This window comes from Microtus oregoni, unplaced genomic scaffold (assembly GCF_018167655.1).
Source record: "Microtus oregoni isolate MIOR12 unplaced genomic scaffold, Mior012 000012F_ref0000307, whole genome shotgun sequence".
Taxonomy (NCBI): Eukaryota; Metazoa; Chordata; class Mammalia; order Rodentia; family Cricetidae; genus Microtus; species Microtus oregoni.
The window spans coordinates 23,423,066-23,448,926 of record NW_024543071.1 but is presented as its reverse complement, the minus strand read 5'-3'; the positions used below and the strand labels follow the sequence as shown (position 1 = coordinate 23,448,926).

General features: G+C 38.8%; 1 protein-coding gene across 1 annotated transcript in view; it reads left to right on the top strand.

Moving 5' to 3' along the window:
• Positions 1-25,861, top strand: part of Exoc6 (exocyst complex component 6) — a 140,422-nt gene that overhangs the window by 27,149 nt on the left and 87,412 nt on the right. Inside the window, exons 5-13 of the mRNA XM_041661774.1 lie at positions 683-728; positions 4,793-4,997; positions 6,274-6,429; positions 10,432-10,500; positions 14,965-15,048; positions 20,747-20,793; positions 20,928-21,048; positions 22,630-22,701; positions 25,759-25,856. Of these exons, the coding sequence (XP_041517708.1) occupies positions 683-728; positions 4,793-4,997; positions 6,274-6,429; positions 10,432-10,500; positions 14,965-15,048; positions 20,747-20,793; positions 20,928-21,048; positions 22,630-22,701; positions 25,759-25,856 (898 nt within the window). The remainder of the gene's footprint in view (positions 1-682; positions 729-4,792; positions 4,998-6,273; positions 6,430-10,431; positions 10,501-14,964; positions 15,049-20,746; positions 20,794-20,927; positions 21,049-22,629; positions 22,702-25,758; positions 25,857-25,861) is intronic.

The window sequence follows — 25,861 nt, the reverse complement described above, 5'->3', positions numbered from 1 at the left end:
AAACTGAGATGCTGGACAGTGCTCTGAGCACGTGTGAATACTTACTCTTCATTGCCACACCCAGAGCCTCCCCTCCCCAAATCCACCCTTTTGATGAACAACACATACATTTCCCCATGTGTCAATCATTATGGAAGATATTGGGATTATACAGTTCAAAGTTTATTATTTTATTGAATAATTATGTTTCTGAGGCTTTGTGGAAGCGTTGAAATAATATTCTTTGCTGGATTTATTTCGACTGTTGTTAGAACTCACTGTGCCATTAGCATTTGACAGTGTTTTTTCTTTGTAGATTCAGTGTGAATTTTCTTGTAGTCAGTTATATTACAGTCATGCTATTTATGTTGAGTCAGATGAATCTCACTGTCACTCAGTTTTCTTTCTCAAGTACCTAAAATAGAAACTTCTAATTCTGGAAAGAGATATTAGTAGTTTCTGAATAAAATAATTATTAATAGGTTCCTGTCTCATTGCAGGTATCAGTATATATAAGCGTTCCAACTTTAATATGTTAATGTATATAATGTTCAATATGTGCAAATTAAATCATTTCCATTAACAACACATATAACTTTTATTCAAGAATATTAACTCACCACGTTGTAGTATAGAGAAGACTAACAAGTTTGTTGTGTCAATGTCCTTTTCTTACAAAACTCAACTGTTGTTTTTACTGCAGTGCTGGAAATGTACAGCAAGCTGAAAGAGCAGATGAGCATGAAAAGGTGAGCCCACTTCTCTGCAGTCTTATGAGCATAGGGCACCTCTGTCTTCAGCCTTTTCATGCAGCGTGCTTGTCATATCACCCAGTAAAGCAGACTGTAGCCGTGTACTTACAAGTGCCTGTCCTTTAGAGGTGACATGAAAGATTGATAGCACTGATAAAGAATAAACAGACAACTCAACAGGAGTCAGGATTTTGTTAACTTACTGATGTATTTTGCGATAATGAAGGGCCGAGTGTGGGATGTGGGCTGGAGGCAGAGTACAGGTGGTTATAAGCTGACAGCCAGGTCAGTGTTCTTCACCTTCTGCCTCGTAATAAAGACGAAAATGATGTTGACTGAGGTTTCTGTCCTACCTGGTCCTGCAGCCGATCAATCCCAAAGAATCGCACAGAGGTCTACATTAATCGTAAACTTATTTGCCTATTAGCTCAGGATTCTTATTAACTCATAACTTACATTAATCATAATTCTTGTCTGTGTTAGCCAGGTAGTTTGGTACCTTTTTTGGCGAGGCAGTCACATCTTGCTTCCTCTGTGTCAAGGTGATGACTGCAGACTGAATCTTTCTTCTTTCCAGAATTCTCCTGTTCTCCTTGCCTGCCTATACTTCCTGCATAGCTACTGGCCAATCAGCATTTTATTAAAATACAATTGGCAGGGTACAGACCATTGTTCCACAGCAAAATGACTCTTACTGTTTTACAGTCTAGGGACTTATCTGTTTTTTCAGTGATATAATCTAATAGTTATAATCAGATTTTCTCTACCATGCCCCAAATATTATCTTCTTTCCTGCCTGAAAATTTAGTTCTTATGTGCTTTTTTTGTCCATTTTATTTTATTAATAAAATCCAATAATAATGATTTTAGAGACAGGTCTCACTCATTTTGCAGCCTCAGACTTGCAGTGGCCCTGCCTTCCAGCCTCTCCAGTGCTGGACTGAAGGTGCCAGGCTTCGCACTTCTGATGATGCTGCCCTCCCCTCCAGCTGTTCTTTTGCTATTCATGAAAAGGCCAGGTCAACTCTTGTAACTCTTTTTTTTTTTTTTTTGGAGACAGGGCTTTTCTGTATAACCCTGGCTGTCATGAACTCAATTTGTAGACCAAGGTGGCCTCGAATTTACAGAGCTCCGCCTGCTTCTGCCTCCTGAGTGCTGGGATTAAAGGTGTGTGCCATCACTGTCTGACTGGGATTACCACTTTTAATCTGTTTTCTTTGCTCCTTTTTTCTGATTATTATTTTTATTTATTTATTTATTATGTATACAATATTCTGTCTGTATACCTGAAGGCCAGAAGAGGGCGCCAGACCTCTTTACAGATGGTTGTGAGCCACCATGTGGTTGCTGGGAATTGAACTCAGGACCTTTGGAAGAGCAGGCAATGCTCTTAACCACTGAGCCATCTCTCCAGCCCCTTTTTTCTGATTATTGCTGTAGAGTCATGAATATTTTAAAAATAAATGCATTAGTTTATTATTATCTTTATTCTATTTGATGTACAGATTGTTCCAGTTTAGTGTAGAGATTTTCAAGCCAGTTTGTGTCCTCTTTGTGTGCTTTCCTGCTGTACAGTATGATGTCCCTGGCTCTCACTGCGCTCTTCTGCCCACGCCTGTGTTTCTTTAATAGTTCTATTAGAAATAGTATTGTTACCAGACAGCAGCACTATTTAGAAACTAAGATTTGCCTGCAACCTGGGCTCATCACACTCTCACTCCCATGTGCACACACTTACACACACACACATGCACACATACACTCACACATAGGTATATACACACACACACACACACACACACACACACACACACTCATGGGGTCAGGGTGGCACATGTGTGAGCAAACTTATGAGCTTTCTTCTCTGTAGGTGTGTTTTCTTATGACCTCTATCTTCCATGGTTGCCATTGGGAAGTCTGAAGTCATTCTCATTTCTTTTTCTTTTGTTGTTTTTTTTCTTTGCTTTTGTTTTTTGTTTTGTTTTGGTTTGTTTGTTTGTTTTTGAGACAGGGTTTCTTTGTGTAGCCCTGGTTGTCCTGGAACTCACTATGTAGACCAGGGTGTCCCCAAACTCACAGAGATCCATCTGCTTCTGCCTGCCTCCCAAGTGCTGGGATTAGAGGTGTGCAAAACCAGCATCCGGCTTCGTTTCTTAACTTTGTCCTTAAAAAACAAACAAAGAAAAACTTTGTCCTCTGTGTTCTGTAAATTTTTAATGATAAGTTTTAATGGCTTGTTTGTTTTCAGTGTGCCTAATGGGTTCTTGGGGAACCACCTTTTAAAATAGTCTGTATTTATTTTACGTACTTGAGTATTTTGCCTGCATGTTTGTATGTGTACTGTGTGTGTGCTTGGTGCCTGCAGAAGCCAGAAGTAGATATTGAATTCCCTGGGCCTGGAGTTACAGTTGGTTGTGAACTGCCATATGGATGCTGGAAACCAAACTGTGGTCCTGGTCCTCTGCAGAAGGAGCAAGTTTCCTTAATTGCAGATTCATTTCTTCAACCCTGGGAGCCACACTTTAACTTGGAAACTAATCTTTAATCTGATAATGCACTAGGAAATTTTCTTGATATAAATTTTCGTAAGAGTACTGACCTATTCCCTCCCCCTCCCTCCTTACTTCTTCCCTCTCTCCTTCATTTTCTTTCTTCCTTCAGAAACCGCATCTTACTATATCCCACCATATGCTTGAACTTATGACTGCTCTGCCTCAGGCATCCAAATACTGGCATGTGGCAAGCTTTCTTGTCAGACTCTCTTTGGACCTTCAGTCCACAAATAATGATCTAGAGACTTATTATTAATTTTGAAATCTCAGCTTTAGCTTAGGCTTTTCCCCAACTAGCTCTTATAACTTAATTAACCCATAGTTTTTAAAAGTCTGCATTCTGCCACATGGCTTGGTTACCTTTCCTCAGTATGGTATGTCTGACTTGCAGTCAGACCTAGATTCCTCACACCTAGATTCCTCCTCCCCTTTCTCTCTCTCCCTGGAAACCCCACCTATCCTCTCCTGCCTAACTATTGACCATTCAACTCTTTAGTAAACCAATTAGAAGGTGTCTTAAGCAGAGACACATTTTTACAATATACACAAATATTCTGCAATACTGGTGTGACAGACATGAGCCATGCCTTGTCACAAGTTTTGATTTGTTCTTTTTTTCTATTATCTTTCAGTTTAAAGTATTTTCTGGTTTTCCTTGGATCTTTGAAACTTAGGATATTTATATGTTTATATGCTGGATCCTGGAACCATTTCACTATGACATCTTGACCAAGTTACATACTGTTTTAGTTTTCTTATCATAACATATAAATAGCATTGGTTGCCAATAGATTATACCTCAGAGGGTTGAAAGAAAGAATTAGCCCATGAAGGTCTGTGTCAGTTTCTCTGGGGCACGAGCTCTGGTTTACTAATTACTGCACACCTGACATGTCCAATAGTGCCTCATAAATAGTGGGCATGCAGAAAGTGTTTGTTGAATTGGAAGAAATCACTCAGCAAGTGATTTTCCTCTTAGACTTGAGGCACTTAGTAATATTTCTAATTAAATAGTAGTATGACATTTTCTTAAAACAGTTAAATAAATTTAACATTTATTTAGAATGAAACATGTGCTATAATTTTTGATGGTACCATTGTGTGGATGGATATAATGTAGGAGAGATAGTAAGAAATTGTATAGTGAATAATTTAGCATTGTGTTGTGATTTGTAAATTTGTTTAGAGTTAAGACATTGCAACAACTATGATAGTTTTCCTCATGTTATAGATTTTGTTGGAATTAAGTTTATGTTAGTAGAAGCCCTGAATGTTAGCTGCAAATGTGTGTATAGTATATATGGTTGTGTTTAGTAATGGGGCTAAATGTTATTTTCTCACTGGGGCTGTATGTGGAGCCCAGGGCCTTGTGTAGCTAGGCAAAGGTCCCAGCACTGAGAGCCCAGATGCAGTCACTCCTCTTTGAGGGGAGCATCAGACTGATTATTTGGGTCTCCTTATGTAGTTAATTAACATGAACTTTTTACAATTCCCTTTAACCTCTCTCAGGTATTATTCTGCACTTCAAACGATGGAACAGTTGGAGACCGTGTACTTCCCCCGGGTCAGTCAGTATCGCTTCTGCCAGCTAATGATAGACACGCTCCCTAAACTCCGGGAGGATATCAAAGAGATCTCCATGTCCGATCTCAAGGACTTTCTGGAAAGCATTCGAAAGCATTCTGACAAAATAGGTGAAACAGCCATGAAACAGGTGAGTCTAACATTTCAGATTAATATTCTTGATGTCTGGGATGTAAAACATGTCCAGGGCTTCCCTCTCAGCATGCTTCCTTGTGCGTAAGCTTAACGTTTTCTAATCATCCCTGGTTCTGTTTTAGAATGGTTTTTCCTAGCATTTTCTTTGGAATTACAGATATTTTAAAAATTTAAGTAAAGTCTGTTTAGCTGATTTCTTCAGACATTCACCAGCTGAACTCCCAGCAGTCTGTTTTTTCCTTCACATGGTTTTCCGCTGTCAGATCTGCCTTAACAATAGGTGCCAGCCACAGAGTGGAAACAGCTTTATGGTGTTACCTTTTTAAAGATAGATCTGTATTATTTTTATTACGAGTATGTGCACGTGTCTGGGTGTAGGTATGTGTATGTGAGTGCAGGTGCTAGAGGCAGTCAGAGATATTGGATCTCCTGAAGATGTGGTTACAGGTGTGTGTGAGCTGCCAGAGATGGATGCTGAGAACTGAACTCTCAGCCTCTGCAAGGGCAACAAGTGCTCTTAGCTGCTGAGCTTTCTTTCTACTTCCCATAAATTGTTCCTTTTAAATAAGATTGATAATCCTTTATAACAGAATTTGAAAGAGAAGAAAGTACAAATCAGGAATTAAAAAGAGGACATTGTTTCAGATCTTACACCTACATTTAAATAATTAGTGGAGTTTTGGAGATGGCTTGGTTGGTTAAAGTGCTTGCTTCTCAAGCATGAGGAGCTGAGTTTGATCCCCAGAACCCACATAAAAGAGTCAGACATAATGTGTGCTTGTAATCTCAGCCCTGAAGAGGCAGATATGGACAGATCACTTGGTCAGCCCCAGGTCTCAGTGAGAGATCTCATTTCAAATCAATCAATCAATCAATCATGATCCCGAAGAATGGGGCTTGACTTTGACCCCACATGCACATGCTTCCCCAGGCCCTGAAACAGGTTTATAAGAAACAGTTTTATAAGAAACAACTTAAAAAAGGGATATGTTATGAATAATTTTGAGGCAGGGAGCACTGTACATGGACTCACAACTACAAATCTAACACTTGGGAGGCTGAAGCAGGAAGACCTCAAGTTTGTGGTCAGACTGAGATACGTAATGAGTTCCAGTTCAGCCTGGTTATATAGCAGGAGCCTGTATCAAATGTATAAGTGGGTAGTTAGGTAAATGGATGAGTGGGTGGATGAGTGGGTGGATGGATAGTAAACGGTGGTTTTGACTAGAATCAATTTTGAAGTAATTTGAACTTTGTCCTCCTTAAAATAGGCACAACAGCAGAAAAGCTTCAGTGTTCCTCTGCAGAAGCAAAATCATGCGAGGTTTGGGAAAAATATGCATGCAAATAATGACAGAATTCTAGAAGAAAAGAATGACATTGTATTGAAACATGTACTTGAAGAGGAGGCTGAGAATGATGAGGAGGTAATGGGTTTCTTCCTTCCCTTATTATTGAATTTATAAAGCACTGTGTTTTCCATGTCCAATTGATTTATGTCCATCAGTTCATAGTGGACAGCGAATGATCTGAAATATTAGACAACATAATTGATAGACAAACAGGATATTGGAGACTGTATTTTTGTAGACAGTAGAGTGTAGCTGTTTGGTATAATTAGTAGTAAAAATAAATTTAATCTTTTTTGTAGTAACCATATTTGAACTAGCTGAGACAAATTTTTATTTCATAATTTTTGACTCTGTTATTTGGCCCGACTCTGGATAGCCTACCATTTTATTTTATATCATATTTTATTTTAGTTTATGTGTGCATATGTGTAGTGTCGTATGGTATATGTGCATGTGAATGTACAGGTACATCTGGATGTGTGTGCATGTTTGTGTTGAGGCCAGAGGTGAACATCAGGGGTTTTCTCTAATCACTCTCAGTGTGTGTGTGTGTGTAAGAATGTATGTGCCACAGTGGATGTATGGAGGTCAAGGAACAACTAAGTGGGGTTGTTTTTTCTTTCCATCTTTTAGATAGGTTCCAGGGATCACCCAGGTGGCCAGGCTTGTGTAGCAAACACAGAGCCATCTCATTGATGCCACCTCAGTTTTTCGGAGACTGGGTCTCATTGGGCCTGGAGCTCTCTGATTGGCTAGGCTGACTGGGGCATGAGCTGCAGACCCTCACTTGTTCCCCATCCTGCAGTGCTGGGGTTATAGTTGGATGTTGCTATTCCCTCAAGTTTATGTGGTTCTGGGGATCCAAAGTCACTTCCTTATACCTTTGTGGTAAGCACTTTATGGACTGAACTGTCTCCCCAGCCTTCTGCCACTTTATTTCAATTTGTGTTGAGGGTTGTAGCTTCTGTTAAGCTTTACATTTTTTAAATTAAATATTTGAAAATTCTGTACAGTATATTTTGAGTATACCCGCCATCCCAGCTCCCCCTGTTGTCACCCTTTTAACCTTCCCATCCCTTCCCACTAACTTTGAGGTTACCTCTTCTTCCTCCTCTTCCCTCCTCTTCCTCTTTTCCCTCCTCCTCTTTATTCTCCTCTTCCTTCGTCTTCCTTCTATCCTCATTGAGTTCAATGTGTGCTGCCCAGCTTGTGTTGGGGATGGGGCCTTCCCTGGCCTGTGGTTGACCTATCAGAGGTCACATCATTAAAAAAATGACTTTCCCTTTCCCAGCAGCTGTCAAATTCTAATAGGCTCAGCTAGAGCAGGGTTATGTGTCCACCTCCCACTCCGTGCTGGGATGTTGCCTGGCTGGGTCTTGCACAGGTATTTTGCATGCTGCCACAACTGCTGTGAGTTCATATTACGTCTACCCTGTTACTTCTGGACAACACTGCTTCCTTGAAGTTGTCTACCACTTCTGGCCCTTACAGTCTTTCAGCAGCTCCTCCACAGGACCCCTGAGCCTTTGGGTGAGGAGTTTGATGTGGATGTCCAACTTAGGTTTGGGCACTCACAGCCTTTTGTTGTCTGCATGTTGAACAATTAGGGTCTCTGTGACTGTCATCTCTTTTTAAAAATTATTTATTTATTTTTTTATTCTATGTGCATTGGTGTTTTGCTCACATGTATTTCTAGGTGAAGGTCTCAAATTCCCTGGGACTGGAGTTATAGACAGTTGTGAGCTGCCAAGTGAATCCTGGGATTTGAACCTTGTCCTCTGGAGGAACAATGAGTGCTCTTAACCACTGAGCCATCTCTCCAGCCTTGTTAATTGTTTTTTTTTAATCATATCTGTAAACCTTGAAATTATTTTAAATTTATTTTTTCTATCCAAATTTATTATTTCATCCTATTGTTTTTTTTTTAAACCTTCACCATGGCACAGTCATCTGTTGAGTCTGTCTTGTATTATTACTAATATTTTGAAATATTTATATTTTTATTATTTATTTATGTGTGTGTATCTGTGTATGATTGCCCACAGAATTCAAATGAGGTCATTGGATTCTCTGGAGCTAGAGTTTCAGGCTGTGTATGTTGAGGCTGACCACAGAAATATCCTTGACACTGTCCACTTTAGCCTCTCAGTTGACTCAGAACTGCTTAGCCAGCCAGCTAGTTCTGGAGGCCGCCTGTCTCCACAGTTTGGGAGGAGTGCTGGGATGACAAGGGGACAACACACCTGCCTGACCTTTACGTGGGTCTGGGGTCTGAACTCTGTCCTTCACTGGGTAACAGGGTGAGCAGTTTACCCCCTGAGCCATCTCTCCAGTTCCCGTCTTTTATTCCAAACCAGTGTCTTTAGAGGTAGGGATAAGGACACACAGCTCAGTGACACAGTACTCTAAGAGGTTAAGGGAGATGGACAGCACGTGTTGCTTTTCATTCTGATAAATCCCTGCATACCTGAGGCTGAAGTTGTTTCCTATAATAGTTGTAATTGGAGACATAGAATTGGATCTTTTTAGGTTAAATTTCGAGATAGTGTACAAATTGCAAACATAGTTTCAGTATGAGACACTTTCTAAAATTGATGTCTTTGTTCTTAATATTTAGAGGATTTTTTATTCTTTTTTTCCCTTTGAAAACGTGGATGATAAGAAGTCAATTCTTAACTAATTTCCCCTGTCTGTTTTGCACATCTCTACCTGTTGGTGATATTAGAATCATATGTTAGCTCTAAGGTCATTGCTTAAGGTACTTTGTTTGTTTCCTATTCTTTTGGATCTCTTTTACTATTTCTATATTTTGTTTTCATAATTTTCCCTAATATGTAAGAGCATAATCTGTTCAGGATTTGTGAGAATAGAAATGTGCTCCTTTTTTAGAAAAATTCACAGATTTCTCAGTTTGAGAGACTTTATATTTTTTGTTTTCTGTTTGTTTGTTTTTGTTTGCTCTTATAGCCCAGGCTGGCCTCAAACTCACAGAGATGTCTCTGCCTCTGCCTCCCAAGTGCTGGGATTACAGATGTGTGTAGCTGGAGGCTTTTCTCTGTCTCACCTGGGCCCATTGGACCAGTTTCTCTCCCAGTCCCCACAACTGCTTATAGAATAATCAATTGCTCAGAGGCTAATATTAATATAATTGGTTAGCCAATGGCTTAGGCTATTACTGACTAGCCTTCACTTGTAAGTTAACCTGTTTCTAATAGTCTGTATAGCTCTGTGTGACAATGGCATTACGTTAGGTATTCTGGCATCCTGTTCTATGGGTGGCTCACTGACATCTCTCTCAACCTACCTTTTTTCTTCCTCTCTCTGCTTGGATTTCCCACCTAGCTATATTCTATCCTGTCACAGGCCAAATGAGGTTATTTATTAACCAGTGGGAGGAATGCATGTTCACAGCCTACAGAAGGACATTCCACATCAGGCATGCACCACCACTGCCTGGTTTCTTTATGCTATTTTAAAACAGTTCTAAAGAATACTTTTTTTTAACACTGTAACATAATGTGAATAATTTTTGTATTATATATTCTAGAAGCTGGCACGCATCTTAAAATTGATACACCAATTTTAAGTAGCTATGCATTTTTTTAAAAAAAGGTCCATGAGATAATAGTGACAGTTTCTAATTTGAAACAATGGTTTTGCTTTAAATGGAACTTTGTTTAAAGCCAGAAAGTAAATTAATGAATTACCTCAAACAAGGCTGTAATGAATATGTACTTATTATAGCAATTTTCTGATACTCTGCTAAGCATGATACAGATATGTTTTCTACTCAATGGTAGAGTGCTTACTTAGCAAGTGCAAGGCCCTGGGGTCAGTCCACAGTATAGGAAAAAATTATTTTTCTCTATAATCCATAACAGTCAACAATAATAATAAACATATAAGGAATAAGCTACAAAACCACCAGAGTGAAATGACATGGGAGGATTGCATTTATATTGTATGCCTGGGAGAATTAAATAAATATTTTAACAGTCCGTGAGTTGATGTTTAATTTTAACTTTGTATTATCTAATAGTATAACCTATCGTTTTTAAAAATATATTTATTTTTTAGGTCTTAACTGTTCAAGATCTCGTTGATTTTTCACCTGTTTACCGATGCTTACACATTTATTCTGCTTTGGTGAGTATTTTTGTCAATTCTGACCGTATGGAGTCCCATGGTGATGTACTTTTGATATGCTGTATGTATCATAGTCTTTGTCACTGGGGAATGTGTAAGTGCACCCTGGGACGTCGCAGAATAATGGCTTTGGTACTTTCTGAGGACAGGAGGAGATTGTACTTCCATCTCCCTTTCTTCCTGAGGTTGACTCATAGTTACTTTTTAGTATTTATTTCAGTGTGTGCTTGTTCCACATTATATTGTTAGTACTTTAGAGTAAGCAGTCAGTTACCCATTTTTAAATAATTTCTTTATCAAAATGTAATTCAGGACTGGGGATGTAGTTCCATTGTAGAAAGTGTCCTTGTAGCATGTATGAAACTCAGGGTTCTAGCCCCAGCACTACCACCAAAAAGAGAGGAAGGAAGAAAGGAATAAACTCGTGTATGTGTGTGTGTGCACATGTGTGTTTATATGTGTGCTTGTATATGTAAGGATACATAAGTGTGCATGCATGTGTATGTGTGTGTTTGTATGTATGTTGAGACCAGAGGTCAACTTTAGGAATCATTAGGTGTTTTCTACCTTGTTTGTGTGTGTGTGTGTGTGTGTGTGTGAATTTAGAGGCCAGAGGACCTTGAGTGTCATTCATTCCTCAGGTACTGTGTACTTTGGGCATTGTAAAAACATAATACTTTGTCTAGGTCATGATGAAGTAATTCTTCCTCTCAGTCTTTCAAAGCTGCTATTTTCTTTTTTTATAATGTCAGGTGATAGTTATGCATTTAACTGTATTTGCACCTAAGACAAGTGGAGGCTAAGCTGGAATGTTACATAACACTGGGAATAGGGTTCCTGTTGCCCTGCCTATGGGCTTTGGGCGTTGGTTGTTTTGTTTTTAACTCAGTCTCATTGACTTTGAATCAAACTGAATATATTAGCCTTCTAAGTTCACTATACTGTGGTTTAATTCTTTGACTGTTCCTTCCAATCTTATTGAGTTTGGTAGAGAACGATTTTGTGTTTGGTAGTACTTAGTTTTTCTATCCCTCCTTCTCTTTCTCCTGTTTCTCCCCCTTCTCCCTTTCTTCCTCTCTTTCTTCACTTCTCCTCCCCTTCATTTTTGACTGGATCTTGTATAGCCCAGCCTGGCCTTGAATTTACTGTGTGGTCAAGGATGACCTTGAACTTGATTCTCCTCTCCACCACTGGCTGGTTCACGTGGTTCTGGAGATTTAACCCAGGGCTGTGTGCATGCAATCCCTCTACCACCTGAGATACGTCCCCAGCGCCTTAGCTTTCTTTACTTTTATTTTGAGACAGGGTCTCACTAAGTTGTCCAGGTTGACCTGGATTTGTGATCCTTCTGTCTCAGCCTCTCGAGTAGCTGGGCTCACATGTCTGTGCCATCAAGTCTGGTTGATGTTTTACATTCCATGTCTTTTATTATAACCAAAGTTGAATTATGTTATACACTACTACTACTTCTTTTATTTTTTCTAACATATTGACTTTTGTGATTAGTTCTTTTCTGACAAGGTTATTTCTTTTTTAAAAAATTCCATTTCTTTCCTTTTTTTAAAACTTCTATTCTCTTATACATTATGTCCTGGCCACAGTTTCCCCTTCCTCCTTTCCTCCCAGTCCAGTCCTGCCTTCTACCTACCCTCTCTGCCAGATCAACTTCTCCATTTCCCTTCAAAAGGACGGAAAGAAGGAAGAAAGCAAGCAAGTAGGCCTCCCAGGGCTATCTACCAAACATGACCTAACATGATACTATAAGGCTAGGCACAGACCCTCATATTAAAGGCTAGATGAGGCAACCCAGTAGAGGAAAAGGTTCCAAGCACAGGCAAGAGGGTCAGAGACACCCCCTTCACCCCCTTCACCACTTCTGTTGTTAGGAGTCCCACAGGAGCATCAAGCTACACACTCACAGCATATATACAAAGGTTTAGCTTAGACCCATACAGGGTACATCAGTCTATGGTTTTGTGGGCCATGTTCTCTAGACCTAGACCCCTCTGGCTCCTACAGTCCTTCCTCCATCTTTTCTTCCAGGTTCCCCTGGCTCCTCATAGTGATTGACTGTGGGTCTCTGTATCTGCTCCCATAAGTTGCTGGATGATGCCCCTCTGATGACAACTGGGCTAGGCACTGATCTATGAGTATAGCAGAATATCATAAGGAATCATTTCGTTGATTTTTTTTTTGCAATTGTATTTGGTTCTATCCTGGGTCTCTGAGCTGTCCAGTTCCTGGTTCTCGGTCATCTAGGTATGTTAGGCTGGAGCTCCTCTTGTGGTGTGGGCCTCAAGTTGGACCAGTCATTAATTGGTCACTCCCACAAGTTATGCACCGTTGCCCCAGCACATCTTGCAGGCAGGACGGATTGTAGGTTGAAGGGTTTGTATGGCTGGGTTGATGTGCCAGTCCCACTGCTAGAAAGCCCTGGTTATAGAAGATGACCAATTTGGGCTCTTTATCGCGCATTACTAGGAGACGTTAAAGGCAAGGCTCACAACCTCCCTCAAGAAAAAATTCCCACACCTCCCTTTACTGCTGAATCTAGTGTAGCTTACTTGTAATTCTAGCCTGAGGAGGAGGCTGAGGCAGGAGGATTACAAGTTGGAAGACAGCCTGGACTGCATAGGGGAATCTGTCTCAAAAAAGACTAGCATTTTGAAAAGTGTCTGTTTTTTTTTTTTTCTTCCTCCCTGGTTCATCTTAATGGCACTCTGCTTTACTGATTTGGATATATTTGCTTCTCTTGTGTTTCTCACAGACATATATTTCTCTTGCATGTGTGCAGTGCTAGATTAGTGGTCATGGATTGCTTTTATTTGTGCTTATTTTGGTTGTTTCTATTTCTCAGTTTTCAAAGAAAAAGAATAAATGGGTAGAGAACGTCAGGACTTAGTTTTTGATAGCAATAAACAATAAATATTAAAAACCATTGAATTAATAATAAAATGTTAATCCAAAAAATGAACAAACAAAACAAAATATTCTATTATATAAAAATTTAAAAGATATTGGCTTCACAACAAATTTATCTTTTATTTACTTGTCATTAGAATATAGCACATGTTTATGCTGTTTGGATCAGTTAAGTACTAATTAGAATAATTTATACCTGAAGTGAAATAGTAATTTTAACATCAAGATTCTTGTAAGTAAGTTCAAAAAAATGATCACTAAAACATTTTAATTAGAAAATACAACATTTAAACAAAACACATTAAATCAGTTAAATTGTGTTAGGATAGTGTAATGCTAGTGGGAGTTCAAAAGTAGAGGGATGCATGTGAGCCATACACGTGAGAACTGTCCATGTATCTTAAGTAAATGATGTTTGGCTCTGCTTCAATGAGGTTATATTTTATATTATGCCTAATGTCCTATTTCTGCATTTGCTCAAACTCTTAGTAAAATTTTTTTCAGTTAATGTACTACAATTGCATAATCAGTAGCATAGTTATTTTGGAGTTTTTGGTAGCTGGACCACAAGAACATTAGAAGGCTTTACGTAGGAGATACTTAAGTTTTTGTTTTTATTTTTTGCATTATGAGTTTATTTTAGGTTACATTTAGGAAAGTAATGGTTTATAGCTACTTAATATAAAGAAAATAAATCAATTTTTTGTTGAAAATTTTTTTATTGTTAAATTTCCCTTTTTACCCCCTGTGGAGTCTTAGATGAAGAGGAGAATGTGATTCCCAACTTTTTCTTTGTTTCTGAAAGGATTCTTACTGAGCAGACGGGATGGAGATGTATCTGAGTTTGACATCATCCATTTATTTGTTGGATGGTGCTGTGGTTGGAAGTGTGAATTGTGATAGAATAGCTGAATGGCACACTACGGAAAGCTCTCTTAGGGCCTTGACATCCAGGAGGAGTCCCAAAGCTGAGTAACAGTGTCACAGAGAGAATGAGAACTGGGAACCGCCCACCAGGAAGAGTGTGTGTGAAAGCCTGAAAGTGGAAGAGGACGGTGTAGTGGATGCACTGACGGTGTGAATGGTGAAGTGGACGGGGTGACGGTGCGGACGGTGAAGTGGATGCACCGACACGGTGTGAATGGTGAAGTGGACGGGGTGACGGTGTGGCTGGTGTGGAGAGAGAGGCCAGCTAATAGTTTGACAACTTTTTTTCTTATTTAGCATTATCATCAAGACCTCCATTTTTAGTTTGGTCACAGAAAAGCTTGTAAAGTTTAAGTGGTAAAGTAGGAAAATGTATAATTGCTTGAACTTTATTTTAGGTAAATTTGAAATAAAGTTGCTGGTTTTGTGTGTGTATTTGAGCTATAATGCCTTTGTCTTACTGTCAGTGTGAAATGCCATTTGTCATTTATGTTCCAGTTTGGAAAATGATCATGACTCCCAGAGGATGAAGAAGGCTCTCTCAGCAGGGAGGGCAAGGGAAGGAGGGAGGTTGGAGATGGCAGTCTTGACCATCATTCTCCTGACATTTTTTAGGGTGATGAAGAAACGTTTGAAAATTACTACCGGAAGCAAAGGAAGAAGCAAGCACGCCTGGTTCTGCAGCCACAGTCGAGTGTGGTGAGTGCGAGCCCCTGTGCCGTGACCTGTGCCATCAGCCTGTTCCTGACTGTAGTTTTCCTGTGCCGTGACCTGTGCCATCAGCCTGTTCCTGACTGTAGTTTTCCTGTGCCGTGACCTGTGCCATCAGCTTGTCCCTGGCTGTAGTTTTCCTGTGCCGTGACCTGTGCCATCAGCCTGTCCCTGGCTGTAGTTTTCAGAGCATGTAAATATTTATTGAGCACCTACCATTTCTAGTAATTGATTTAGGTGCTCACAATAGTGAGCAAAGCTGGGTCAGTCCCTTCTTTCATGAGTTTATATTCTATTAGGAAAGATAGACGTTGAATTAAATACAGACGAACAAATACAGTGTCAGGCAGCGGTAATTTGTTTCTCACACTATGGTAAATTATGTGCTATGATTCTTTGTCACACTGAACAAAACAACTGAAGACAGTAGATAGACTTTTTTTTGTATTTTTATTTTTAAATATGTGTATGTGGCTGGGGTAGGTTTGTTTATGTGATTAGGGTTACCTTCAGAGGCCAGGAGAGCATGAGATCCCCTGAAACTGGAATTACAGGTGGTTGTCAGCCTCCTCATGGGTGGTAGGAACTGAACTTTGGTCCTCTGTAAGAGCAGCTAGGGCTCCTAACCACTAAGCCATTTTTCTAGCCTCTGAATAGATTTTTTTAAATTAGATTTTTCTTAAATATATTAGGGATCTGCCAGGAAATATAATTAAGTCAAAACTTTTGATTGTGGTGACATTTACATGACTAAATGTGTTTGTGAAAGTTCATAGATAATACACATGAAAAACACCTCAAAATACTGACTATAACCTAAGTGAAGGCAGAAACCCAGGTAGGTTTAATGAGGCATTGAGTGTAGCTTTTATCCTAAAAGGATCTCTGGGATAGGAAAGAATGATTTTGAGTGATACAGAGCCAAATCTAGAGCCCTTCAAGCAGATGCCCTGAACGAGATCTCCTTTCTTATAGTCAGGGGCTTTAGGGAGTGTAAAGCCCATTATTAAGATAATCAATTGATAAAGCTATCTAAAAGCCTCTCTCAACAATTAATGACAAATAAACTAGCCTTAAAAACAGACAAGAGATTTAAATAGACGTCTTATTACAGATACACAAATGTTCATTATAACTTTTCATCAGGAAAATGTAAGCAAAAACTACAATGAATTACTGCCATGTTATGGTGCCTTACATTAAAAAGGTTGACAGTATAAAGTGCTGGTCAGGATGTGGGACTCAACAACTGGATTCTCTTATACTTCTGGTGGGTATAAAATAATATTACTGGGAAATGGTTTGACAATTTGTAATAATAAATTATTGTGCAATTCTACAGTCCCCCTAGGTAGTTATTTATGAGAAATGATAACATAACTTTCCATAGTGACTCACATATGACTGATTATAGTAGCTTTATTCATAAATACCAGAATCTAGAACCATCCTCAATGTCTGTGAACTCATTAGTAGACAAATTACATCATTATGAATAAACATATTATTGTGCTTGGATATATAGAGAAACACACAAATATGGCTACATTTTTTAAGCACCATTCTATATGAAAACATTCAGATATATGAAATTGGTACAGTGTGGCTTATGTAACTGAAATTTTTATTTTATTTTATTTTATTTTTTATTTTTTTTGGTTTTTCGAGACAGGGTTTCTCTGTGGTTTTGGAGCCTGTCCTGGAACTAGCTCTTGTAGACCAGGCTGGTCTCGAACTCACAGAGATCCGCCTGTCTCTGCCTCCTGAGTGCGAAACTGAAATTTTTGAAAAGACAAAAACCATAGGACAAAGTGGGTCAGTGGGGGTCAAAGACTGGGAGTCTGGCAGAATAGTTTACTGCAGAGGCGTGAGGGAGCTTTGTGAGGTATATCTAGAGATATGTGCATATCTTTGTATCTTGGATGGTAATTGTAGAGCACATAATTTTATCAGAACTCATTGGTAGAGTGCTGGCTTAGCATGCTTGAAGTTTTGAGTTCAATCCTAGGCAGCACACCAACAGACAAGGACAAAAATAAATAGATCCTAGAAGATCTTAGAGGGATGAGATGCTCTAATAAGCCTGCAGCATCCTCAGCTCTGAAGGAAAGTTTCTGTAAGGCTAGGGTTCAGTGTCTAGTGAACACTGATGTTGTGTGGTAACTTAGGATGTTTCATGAGCTTTGTGGAGTAACTTCTTGAAGAATAAAAACCATTTAGTGGGGTTAAAAATAAAACAAGCCTGGAGTAATGAAATAAAATATCTATCTATCTAAGTGTTGATTATTGTAAACCTATAAATGTTTGATAACATTAACTCAGACATACAAAACAGAATTGCCATGACTCCAAGGAGAAATGGAAAGAACCCACAAGCATAGTAGATGACTTATAAACCAAGTAGACAGAATTCCATTAAGATGCAGGATATGCTTAGTGGGTTTAATTTATTGGGGTATAGGGAACCTCGTTTTTATAGTTGAAAAAGCACACTTTACTCAAGCATATATGTAATGTTTGAATTTTTTGTCATAATACTATATGCTATATAGCAACTATCAGAAAATAACAAAACTTTATGTTATGTAGAGTACATTTTCTTTTCGCAGTGTTAGAGACTGAACCTAGCTCCTCACAAACATTAGACAATTAGTACTATGTCACTGAATAATTCTATCCCTTTGCATTTTTTTTTTAAATCAGTGGTTAAAAGTTACTCTTCTGGAGGAACTGACACCTTCTTATGTCCTCCTTGACACCACATGCACATGATACAGAGTTGCGCACTGAAGCAAATATTCATACCCATAAAATGAAAATAAATATTCCTTCCCCCCTGCCCCGTGTGTGTATATGAGTGCTACTGTACATTTGTGAGATCAGGGGACAACTTGAAGGAGTTGGTTCTTTTTACCATTTGATTCCTGGTGACTGAACTCATATTGTAGGCTTAGTGGCAAGTGGTCTTCACCTGTGAGCCTTTTGGTCAGCACTTGTCCTGTTTTTAAGTTAAAAAGTATTAACGAGGCAGGTGAGATGGCTCAGAGGATAAGGGCACCTGCCTCCAATCCTGAGACCTGAGTTCAGTGCATGGGACCCGCAGGGTGGAATAAAGAACAGGGTTCCTGCAAGCTGTTCTCCATACATGTAAACAGATACACCTAAATAAATGTAATACAAATAATTAACACAAAATATTAATGATCTCACTTCCTTCAACTGAAAGAGACCCTGATGTTTGAAAATCTTACCACATTTATGGGATCCACTGTCTTAGTTTCTTTTCCAGTTGCTGAGATAAAATAACCTGACAAACTCACCTTGGTGTGGGGGAAGACTTTGTTAGCTCACAAGTCCAGGCCACTGTCCTTCGAAGCAGGAAGACCACAGCTTCAGGAATGAGAGCTGGCCACATTAAACCCACATTTAGAAGAGCGCAGGGGCTCCAGGCATGCTTCTGCTCCGCTCTTTCTTTTAAACTGCATGAATGAATGAATAAACGAATAAACAGATGAAAATTCAGGCCTCAAGTGCAGAAAATAGTGCTGCCCACTTTTAGAGTAGGTCTTCCCAAAATGAAGTAATCAAAGTAAATCCTCCCAGAAATGCCCATAAACCAACTTAACCTAGATAATCTCCTACTGAGGCTCCAGACTGTGCTGACAAGTAAAATCAGCCGTCATCTAGAACTTACTTGGGATATAAGGTGGTTCATATAAACAAATTTATGGATAAAAATCAGATAGAGTTTTCCTCTATGTTTTTGTTACAGGTTTATCAGACAATTGCTCATGGTTTTTCAGTGTCTGTGAATGTTCATGTGTGTGCAGGTGCACGTGGTGGGTGAGTGTGTGGCGGGCAGAGGACAACCTTGACTGTTCCTTAAGTGCTGTCCACCTTGTATTTTAGAAAAATAAATTTTTAAATTTAAATATAATTGTGTCACTTTTCTTCCTTTCAACTCTTCCCATGCCCCACCTCCTTCTCAAATCAATAGCCTCATTTTCTTTGATTATTATTGCTATGTATACATCAATATGACCTGTTGAGTTTATTTTTGTTGTTTATGTATATGTGATTTCAGAACGGACCACTTTGTACTGGATTTTTTTTTAGAGATACAGAGTTATCCATTGGCCTGGATCTTGCCAAGTTGACTAAGCTGGCTGTCTCCCAAGCACTGGGACTACAAGCATGTGCTACAATACCTGACTTTATTTGATATGTTTTTTAGAATTTTTAATTACATGTGTATGAGTATGTGAATGTGGGGTGCAGGTGCCCATAGAGGCCAGAAGAGGGCATCAGATCTGGAACTGGTTGTGGGCCATCTGACATGCAAGCTGGAAACTGAACTTGGATATTCTGCAAGAGCAGTAAGCATGTTAATTGCTATACCATCCCTCCAGCCCTACATCTGGCTCTTTGAACATAGCTTTTAGGGACCTAAACTCAGGTTCTCAGGCTTGTAAACAGCCACTTTACCAGCTGAGTTATTATCCTGGCCCACATTTTTTTTCCACGTTTTCATGTTTGTATGTGTTGCGTATTTCACGGTTTCATGTGTCTCTACACATTTTTTAATGTGTGTATGTGTGTGTGTGTGTGTGAATGCGTGTGTGTACATTGTCAGTGTTGTGGAGGCTGGAGGTTAACGTAGGGATATTATCCTCAATCTCACTTTCACTTTATTCTTTGAGGGAGAGTCTCTAATCAAACCCAGAGCTCACTGATAGCCTTACTAGCCAGCGTACTCTGGGGATCCCCTTCCTCTTCTACTGAGTCTAGAATTCCTGGTAGGCTGCCACGTTCACCGAGCATTTACATGAGTTCTGACCCTCACACCTGCCAAGCAAGACTTCAGCTATCTCCCTAGCCATACCCTGGCCCATTTGTTAGCTAATTGACTTTAATTATAGATGATATAAAAGTGTTATGGGTGGTACTTAAAAGGTTTTGGGCCTGGCAATGGTGACGCACACCTTTAACCCCAGTACTTAGGAGGCAGAAGCAGGCAGATCTCTGTGAGTTCGAGGCCAGTTGTGGACGACAGAGTGAGTTCTAGGATAGCAAGGCTATTACAGAGAAACCCTGTTTCAACCCCTCCCCCCAAGTTTTTTGTAGAGGATATAATGTTCTCATAGCTAATTGCAGTCTATCACCTGATAGCTGTGTGAGAATAGATCATAATGGGAAGCCTAGAATCTGAGACTATGTAGGATGGTGAGGTATTAGCTCAAGTGAAAGACAGAAGTAGCCTCTGAAATCCCACTTACCTTTAGACTTATTTAATATCTCTCTCCTTTGGAATGTACATTCCATGAGGGCCTGCAAGATGGCTTAGTGAGCAGGATGGCTCAGTAGGCAGAGCTGCTTGTCTGCTTTTGTTTGATTCCTGGATCCCAAGTGAAAGCGGAAGGAGACAGCTAACTCCATACAGTTGTCTTCTGACCACCCCATGTACTGTGGCGTATGTGTCCATATATACACACATACAATAATAAAATTGTTTTTGAATGTACAATCCATGAGAGAGATTTTTGTTAATTTGAAGTATCTGTGGTACCTTATTAGTAAGTAGAACTTAGTAGGCTCTCAATAAATATTTATCAGTCAAGTTATAGTGACTTGAAACTTTTGTTACTGTATTTATTGTTTTAAATTGATTTTTATTTTTCATTTTCAGCATGAAACAGTTGATGGCTATAGAAGATATTTCACTCAAATTGTAGGGTATGTATATAATATGGAAAAAAACTATTACTAATTTTATTAAAGTTTGTTAAATGTCAAAAATAATTATTTTCTACTTGAACTTTCTCCCTTTCTTCCCTAAATACATGCTATGTTGGTAATTGCCATTGTAGGTTCTTTGTGGTGGAGGACCATATTTTACACGTGACCCAGGGACTAGTAACCAGGGCATACACTGATGAGCTGTGGAACATGGCCCTTGCGAAGATAATTGCTGTCCTTAGAGCTCACTCCGTAAGTCAGACCATTTACATTAACAGTTACGATTCAGCTTGATTTGTATAGTGTGGAAAGCTGCATCTTTATCATCCTCCCTCTCTAGGCAATTGCTCAGATTTGTAAGGAATAACATCAAGGCGTCTGCCTGGTTATATCAGGATGCAGTTCTAGAACTGCCTGGGGCTTCTCAAGATGCTTTTATTTGAGCCTTACAGAAAGGGAAGAATTAGGCTAGTCCATTAGTCTCAACCGACCTCTTCATTAGACCACCGAGCAACACTGTGAAGAAAGGGGGTTTAATTATTTCAGATTTTTGGTTTCCAAAATCAACTCTACCATAAAACTCAGTAAAGCTTGTTTGAGAATATTTATAGATTTTAAAATCTACAGTTTTTACAACTTGAACTCACTTGAAATAATAAACTTTCATGAGAGATTATTTTTTAATGGCTTAAAATTAAATGACCAACTATTTTCTTAATGCCCTTTGTGGAAACAGCTAACATGCTAGAGCTGTAAGCATTATTAGGTTCATAATTGGTCAGTGTGACTTTAACTGAAGATAGTTTTAGTAGTTTATCTCCAGTAAAGTAGCCTTATATTTAAAATTTTGTAATCAATTACTATAATTGGTAATTAAGATTTAAAAGAGGTGAAAGAAAATTTTATCATATTTAGATTACTAATATACTTTATGTTTATTAGAAGTATAGAATTATGATAAGAAGTATAGATTTGTGAAACATTGCAATAAAACTTTAAAAAATATTTTAGTGAATAAAGTATTTTGGGGCTGTTGGGCACGAAATCCAGGGCCTCATGTATACTAGCAGGTGTCCTGCCCCTGAGCTAACCCCTGAATGCTGCATTTTATCATGGGTTATATTGAAATCAGCTCTAAATAGTACATTTATGCTATAGTCCTCTTAATTCCATGACATTAAATATGAAATTATAACATAGTAAATATAAATCATGTTCAAAATCTTTTTGTTGTTGTTGGCTTTTTGGTTGTTTTTCCAAATAGGGTTTCTCTGTGTAGCCCTGGTTGTCCTGGAACTCACTCTGGAGATCAGGCTGACTCACAGAGATCCATCTGCCTCCCGAGTGCTGGGATTAAAGGCATGTGCCATGACCACCTGGCTCACATTCAAAATCTTAAGTGTTATTAAGAGGCAGTGTATTGCTCTGTTCTTTTAAAAGTATTAATTTTCTTTCAGCTAGTTACTAAGAAATACCTAAATTGCCATCTTATATTGGAAAAGGTAATATCTATGTCTTTTGTTAGATGGAGTAGAAGTGTATGGTGTATATGGAGACCACGGCTAGCATTTGTAACTAGTTTCTCAGCAGTCTAAAGATTTGCAGAGACACAGCATCCCTTCTTTCACATGACCTTTTACACAGCATGCTCCGTTCTCTTAAACATGTAACTGAGGCGAGGCAAGCACCTTGGATCTAAGGAATCCAGATTTTAATTTTATTCTCAGACTCCCAGATTGAAGGAAAAGTTTCAGGTTCTTACTTTTTAATTTTAACTTGTTTCTATTTTTCTATGTGCCTCCCCTGCCCTCCCCCTCCCCCCCAACCCCACAGTCTTATTGCACTGACCCTGACCTTGTTCTGGAGTTGAAGAATCTCATTGTCATTTTTGCGGATACTTTGCAGGTGGGTGTTAATCTAATGTGATTGGTGGCAATTTCAGGTGTGCAAAGACATAAAAAATATAGGCTATATTTTATTGTATTGTAGATTAATGGTAGTAAGTCAATAGTAAAAAAAGTTTACTTATAGATTTACATTCTCTTACCCAAAACTATATGCAATGCTTCCTTTGCAGTTTTGAAGCTTGGACAAAGCTCAGGAGACACTGGCACCTTTTAAAATACGAGCCATTTCAGTAAGAATATAGTCTTTTTTTTAACTTTAAAAAAGGCCAGGTATGGTGGTGCCTGTCTGTAACCTCTGCTTTCAGGAGACTATCGGGAAAATCTTGAATTTGACCCAGCTTAGGCTAAATAGTGAGATCTCAGGGTCAGGGTAGGTAATTACCCACTACATAGGGAGATCTCATATTGCTTGCTGTTGGTGAGGTGGCTCAGAAGTAAAGGCAGCTGCTACCAAGTCTAAGGACCCGAGTCCCATCACTATGACCCACATAACGGAAGGAGAGAACTGACTCCCACAAGATGTCCTCTGACCTCCATGTATGCACCCCTCACACACAGGTAAATAAATAAGTACAATAAAAAATTTCAAGGTACCAGTAGTTTAAAAATATTTCAGAGCCGGGCGGTGGTGGCGCACGCCTTTAATCCCAGCACTCGGGAGGCAGAGGCAGGTGGATCTCTGTGAGTTCGAGACCAGCCTGGTCTACAGAGCTAGTTCCAGGACAGGCTCCAAAGCCACAGAGAAACCCTGTCTCGAAAAAAACCAAAAAAAAAGAAAAAAAAAAAAAAAAAAAAAAAAAAAATATTTCAGAAATGCTAAATGAAATAAAACAGGTTTTTCTGTCAGTTCTCAGAACAAATGTATACCTTAGTCTTCCAAAGGGACATGGTTTTTTAGTATTTCCCAGTATATGTGACTATGTAGTGTTCCTTAATCATGTGATTGACTATGCAGTGTTCCCTAGTATAAGTCACAATGCAGCATTCCCCAGTCATGTGACTATGCATTATCTCTGGTACATGTGACTATGCAGTGTTCCCCAGTACATGTGACTATGCAATATCCCCAGTACATGTGTCTATTCATTATTCCTGGTACATGTGACTATGCAGTATTCCCCGTACATGTGACCTTTGAACCTTTTTCTTTCTCTTAGAGTATTTTTTTAAATCTGTAATTTTAAAAACTATGCTTTTGGGGCTTGAGAGATCCATCATCAGTTAAGAGTCCACTTTGTCCTTCTAGAGGACATGAGTTTGGATTCCAGCACCCTTGTCAGGCGGCTACAACGATCTGTAAGTGTAGCTCTAGGGAATCTGATGCCTCTGGCTTCTGGGTACACATGTGGCATACACAGACAGACATACAAATATGCTTTTTATGGTTTGGAAAATGGTGGTATGAACTATTTGCTTCATTATAAGAGTCTTTGAATAGTGGTTTTCTTCTTAAAGAAAAGAAAATATTTAACCAGCTTCTTTGTAAATTATTTTATTACCTATTGATTAATTTGAAATTTGATATCCCCAGAGTAATGCAGAATGTCCCATAAATTTTGTGATATGTGTATCCATCATACTGATCTCCTTGCATTGATAAGTTTTGTTTGGGGCTTTCTTAATTTTAGGGGCTTCTCTGTGAGCAACTCAGCTCAGCTTTCCTTAATGAATGAAACATTCAGAGTATGCTGTAGGGCCGTGGTTCTTTAAGCTGTCATCAGTCTGTCAACTGCTTGTTAGGTTCATGACAAAATAAAGTGATGGGATCATGAAGCACAAAGTTTAGCTCTGTTGGCATCTTTCTGGGATATGCAAGATTTACTCCAGTCTAAGTAGGATCATGGGTTTATATTGTAGCCCAAATGCCTCATCTCCTTGTAAGACTATTGCAAACAGTTCTAAGACCAGTGTTTTGAAAACAATTGGATCTAGAGTATTTGATAGATTCTACGCTACAGAGAACCAAATAAAATTAAGGAGGTTTAAGTAATGGAGACATTAGAAAAACAACAATGTTGTTATGTAAACTTTTAAAAGCACAGTTTTTCGTTGAGACCACGTCTTGTGTCTTGTTATGTACCCCAGGCTAGCCTTGAATTCCTTGTTTCCTATCTCCACCTCTTGATAAGCTCCACCTGCCTAGGTCTTCCTAAACTTAACTACTGCTTTGAAATAAGACACTAGTGATTTTTAGTTATTTAGAAATTCTTCATTATTTTCATATTTCTTGAAAACTGATAGGTTCATTATTAGGTACTTTTTATGCTACATTAATGAATGCTATCTTTTTAATTTATATCTTCTCATTGAAGAGTCAGTATCTTTTCATAAAGACAAAAGAATGTTTCCTAATTTTTAGTTTTTTAAATTGACACTTTTATCACCTTAAAGAACTTTTACTTAAAAAAAAAGTGTAGGGCTGGAGAGAGAGCTCAGAGGTTAAGAGCACTGTTGCTCTTGGAGAAGACCTAGGTAAACGTTCGATTTTTAAGGAAAAATAATGTTTTAATACATTTTGAGTTTATATTTTGGCGATTTCATCATAAATATAATGTATTTAGAACATTCTACCCCCAACTTCCATATTTCAACTCCTCCTGGTGTCCTTTCCACATCCTCCTCCCAGCTCCATTGTGATGGTGGTCATAGTCATTGATGTCAGCGTCATCCTCCTCAGCCTTTTCTTTGCAAAGAAGAAATCATGTTTTATCATGTAAGACAAAGCTGATAAAATCATACCATGAGCACATTTAGAGTTCTGTTTTCCTTTTGTCAAGTCAAAGGCAGGTGTTTGTTTCATTCATTGATATTTTTCTGAGCAAATGTAACATACTAGAAGATAGTTGATGTGTAAAATAGTAGAGAAGTGTGGTGTGGATATGAGAGAATGAGTTCCCTGAGGGTGTGGAAAACTGTCGTGTATGAGTGTAAAAAAGTTCAGTAGTAAACAAGTTCAGATTGTAGTGGTGAAACCTTATTGAAGGTAGTTTTATTTAGGTCAGTGAGCGTTTTAAACATACTTGATTTACCTTTTTTTTTTTTCTCTGTGTCTTAGGGTTATGGTTTTCCAGTCAACCGGCTTTTTGACCTTTTATTTGAAATAAGAGATCAATACAATGAAACGTTGCTGAAGAAATGGGCTGGTATTTTCAGGTGGG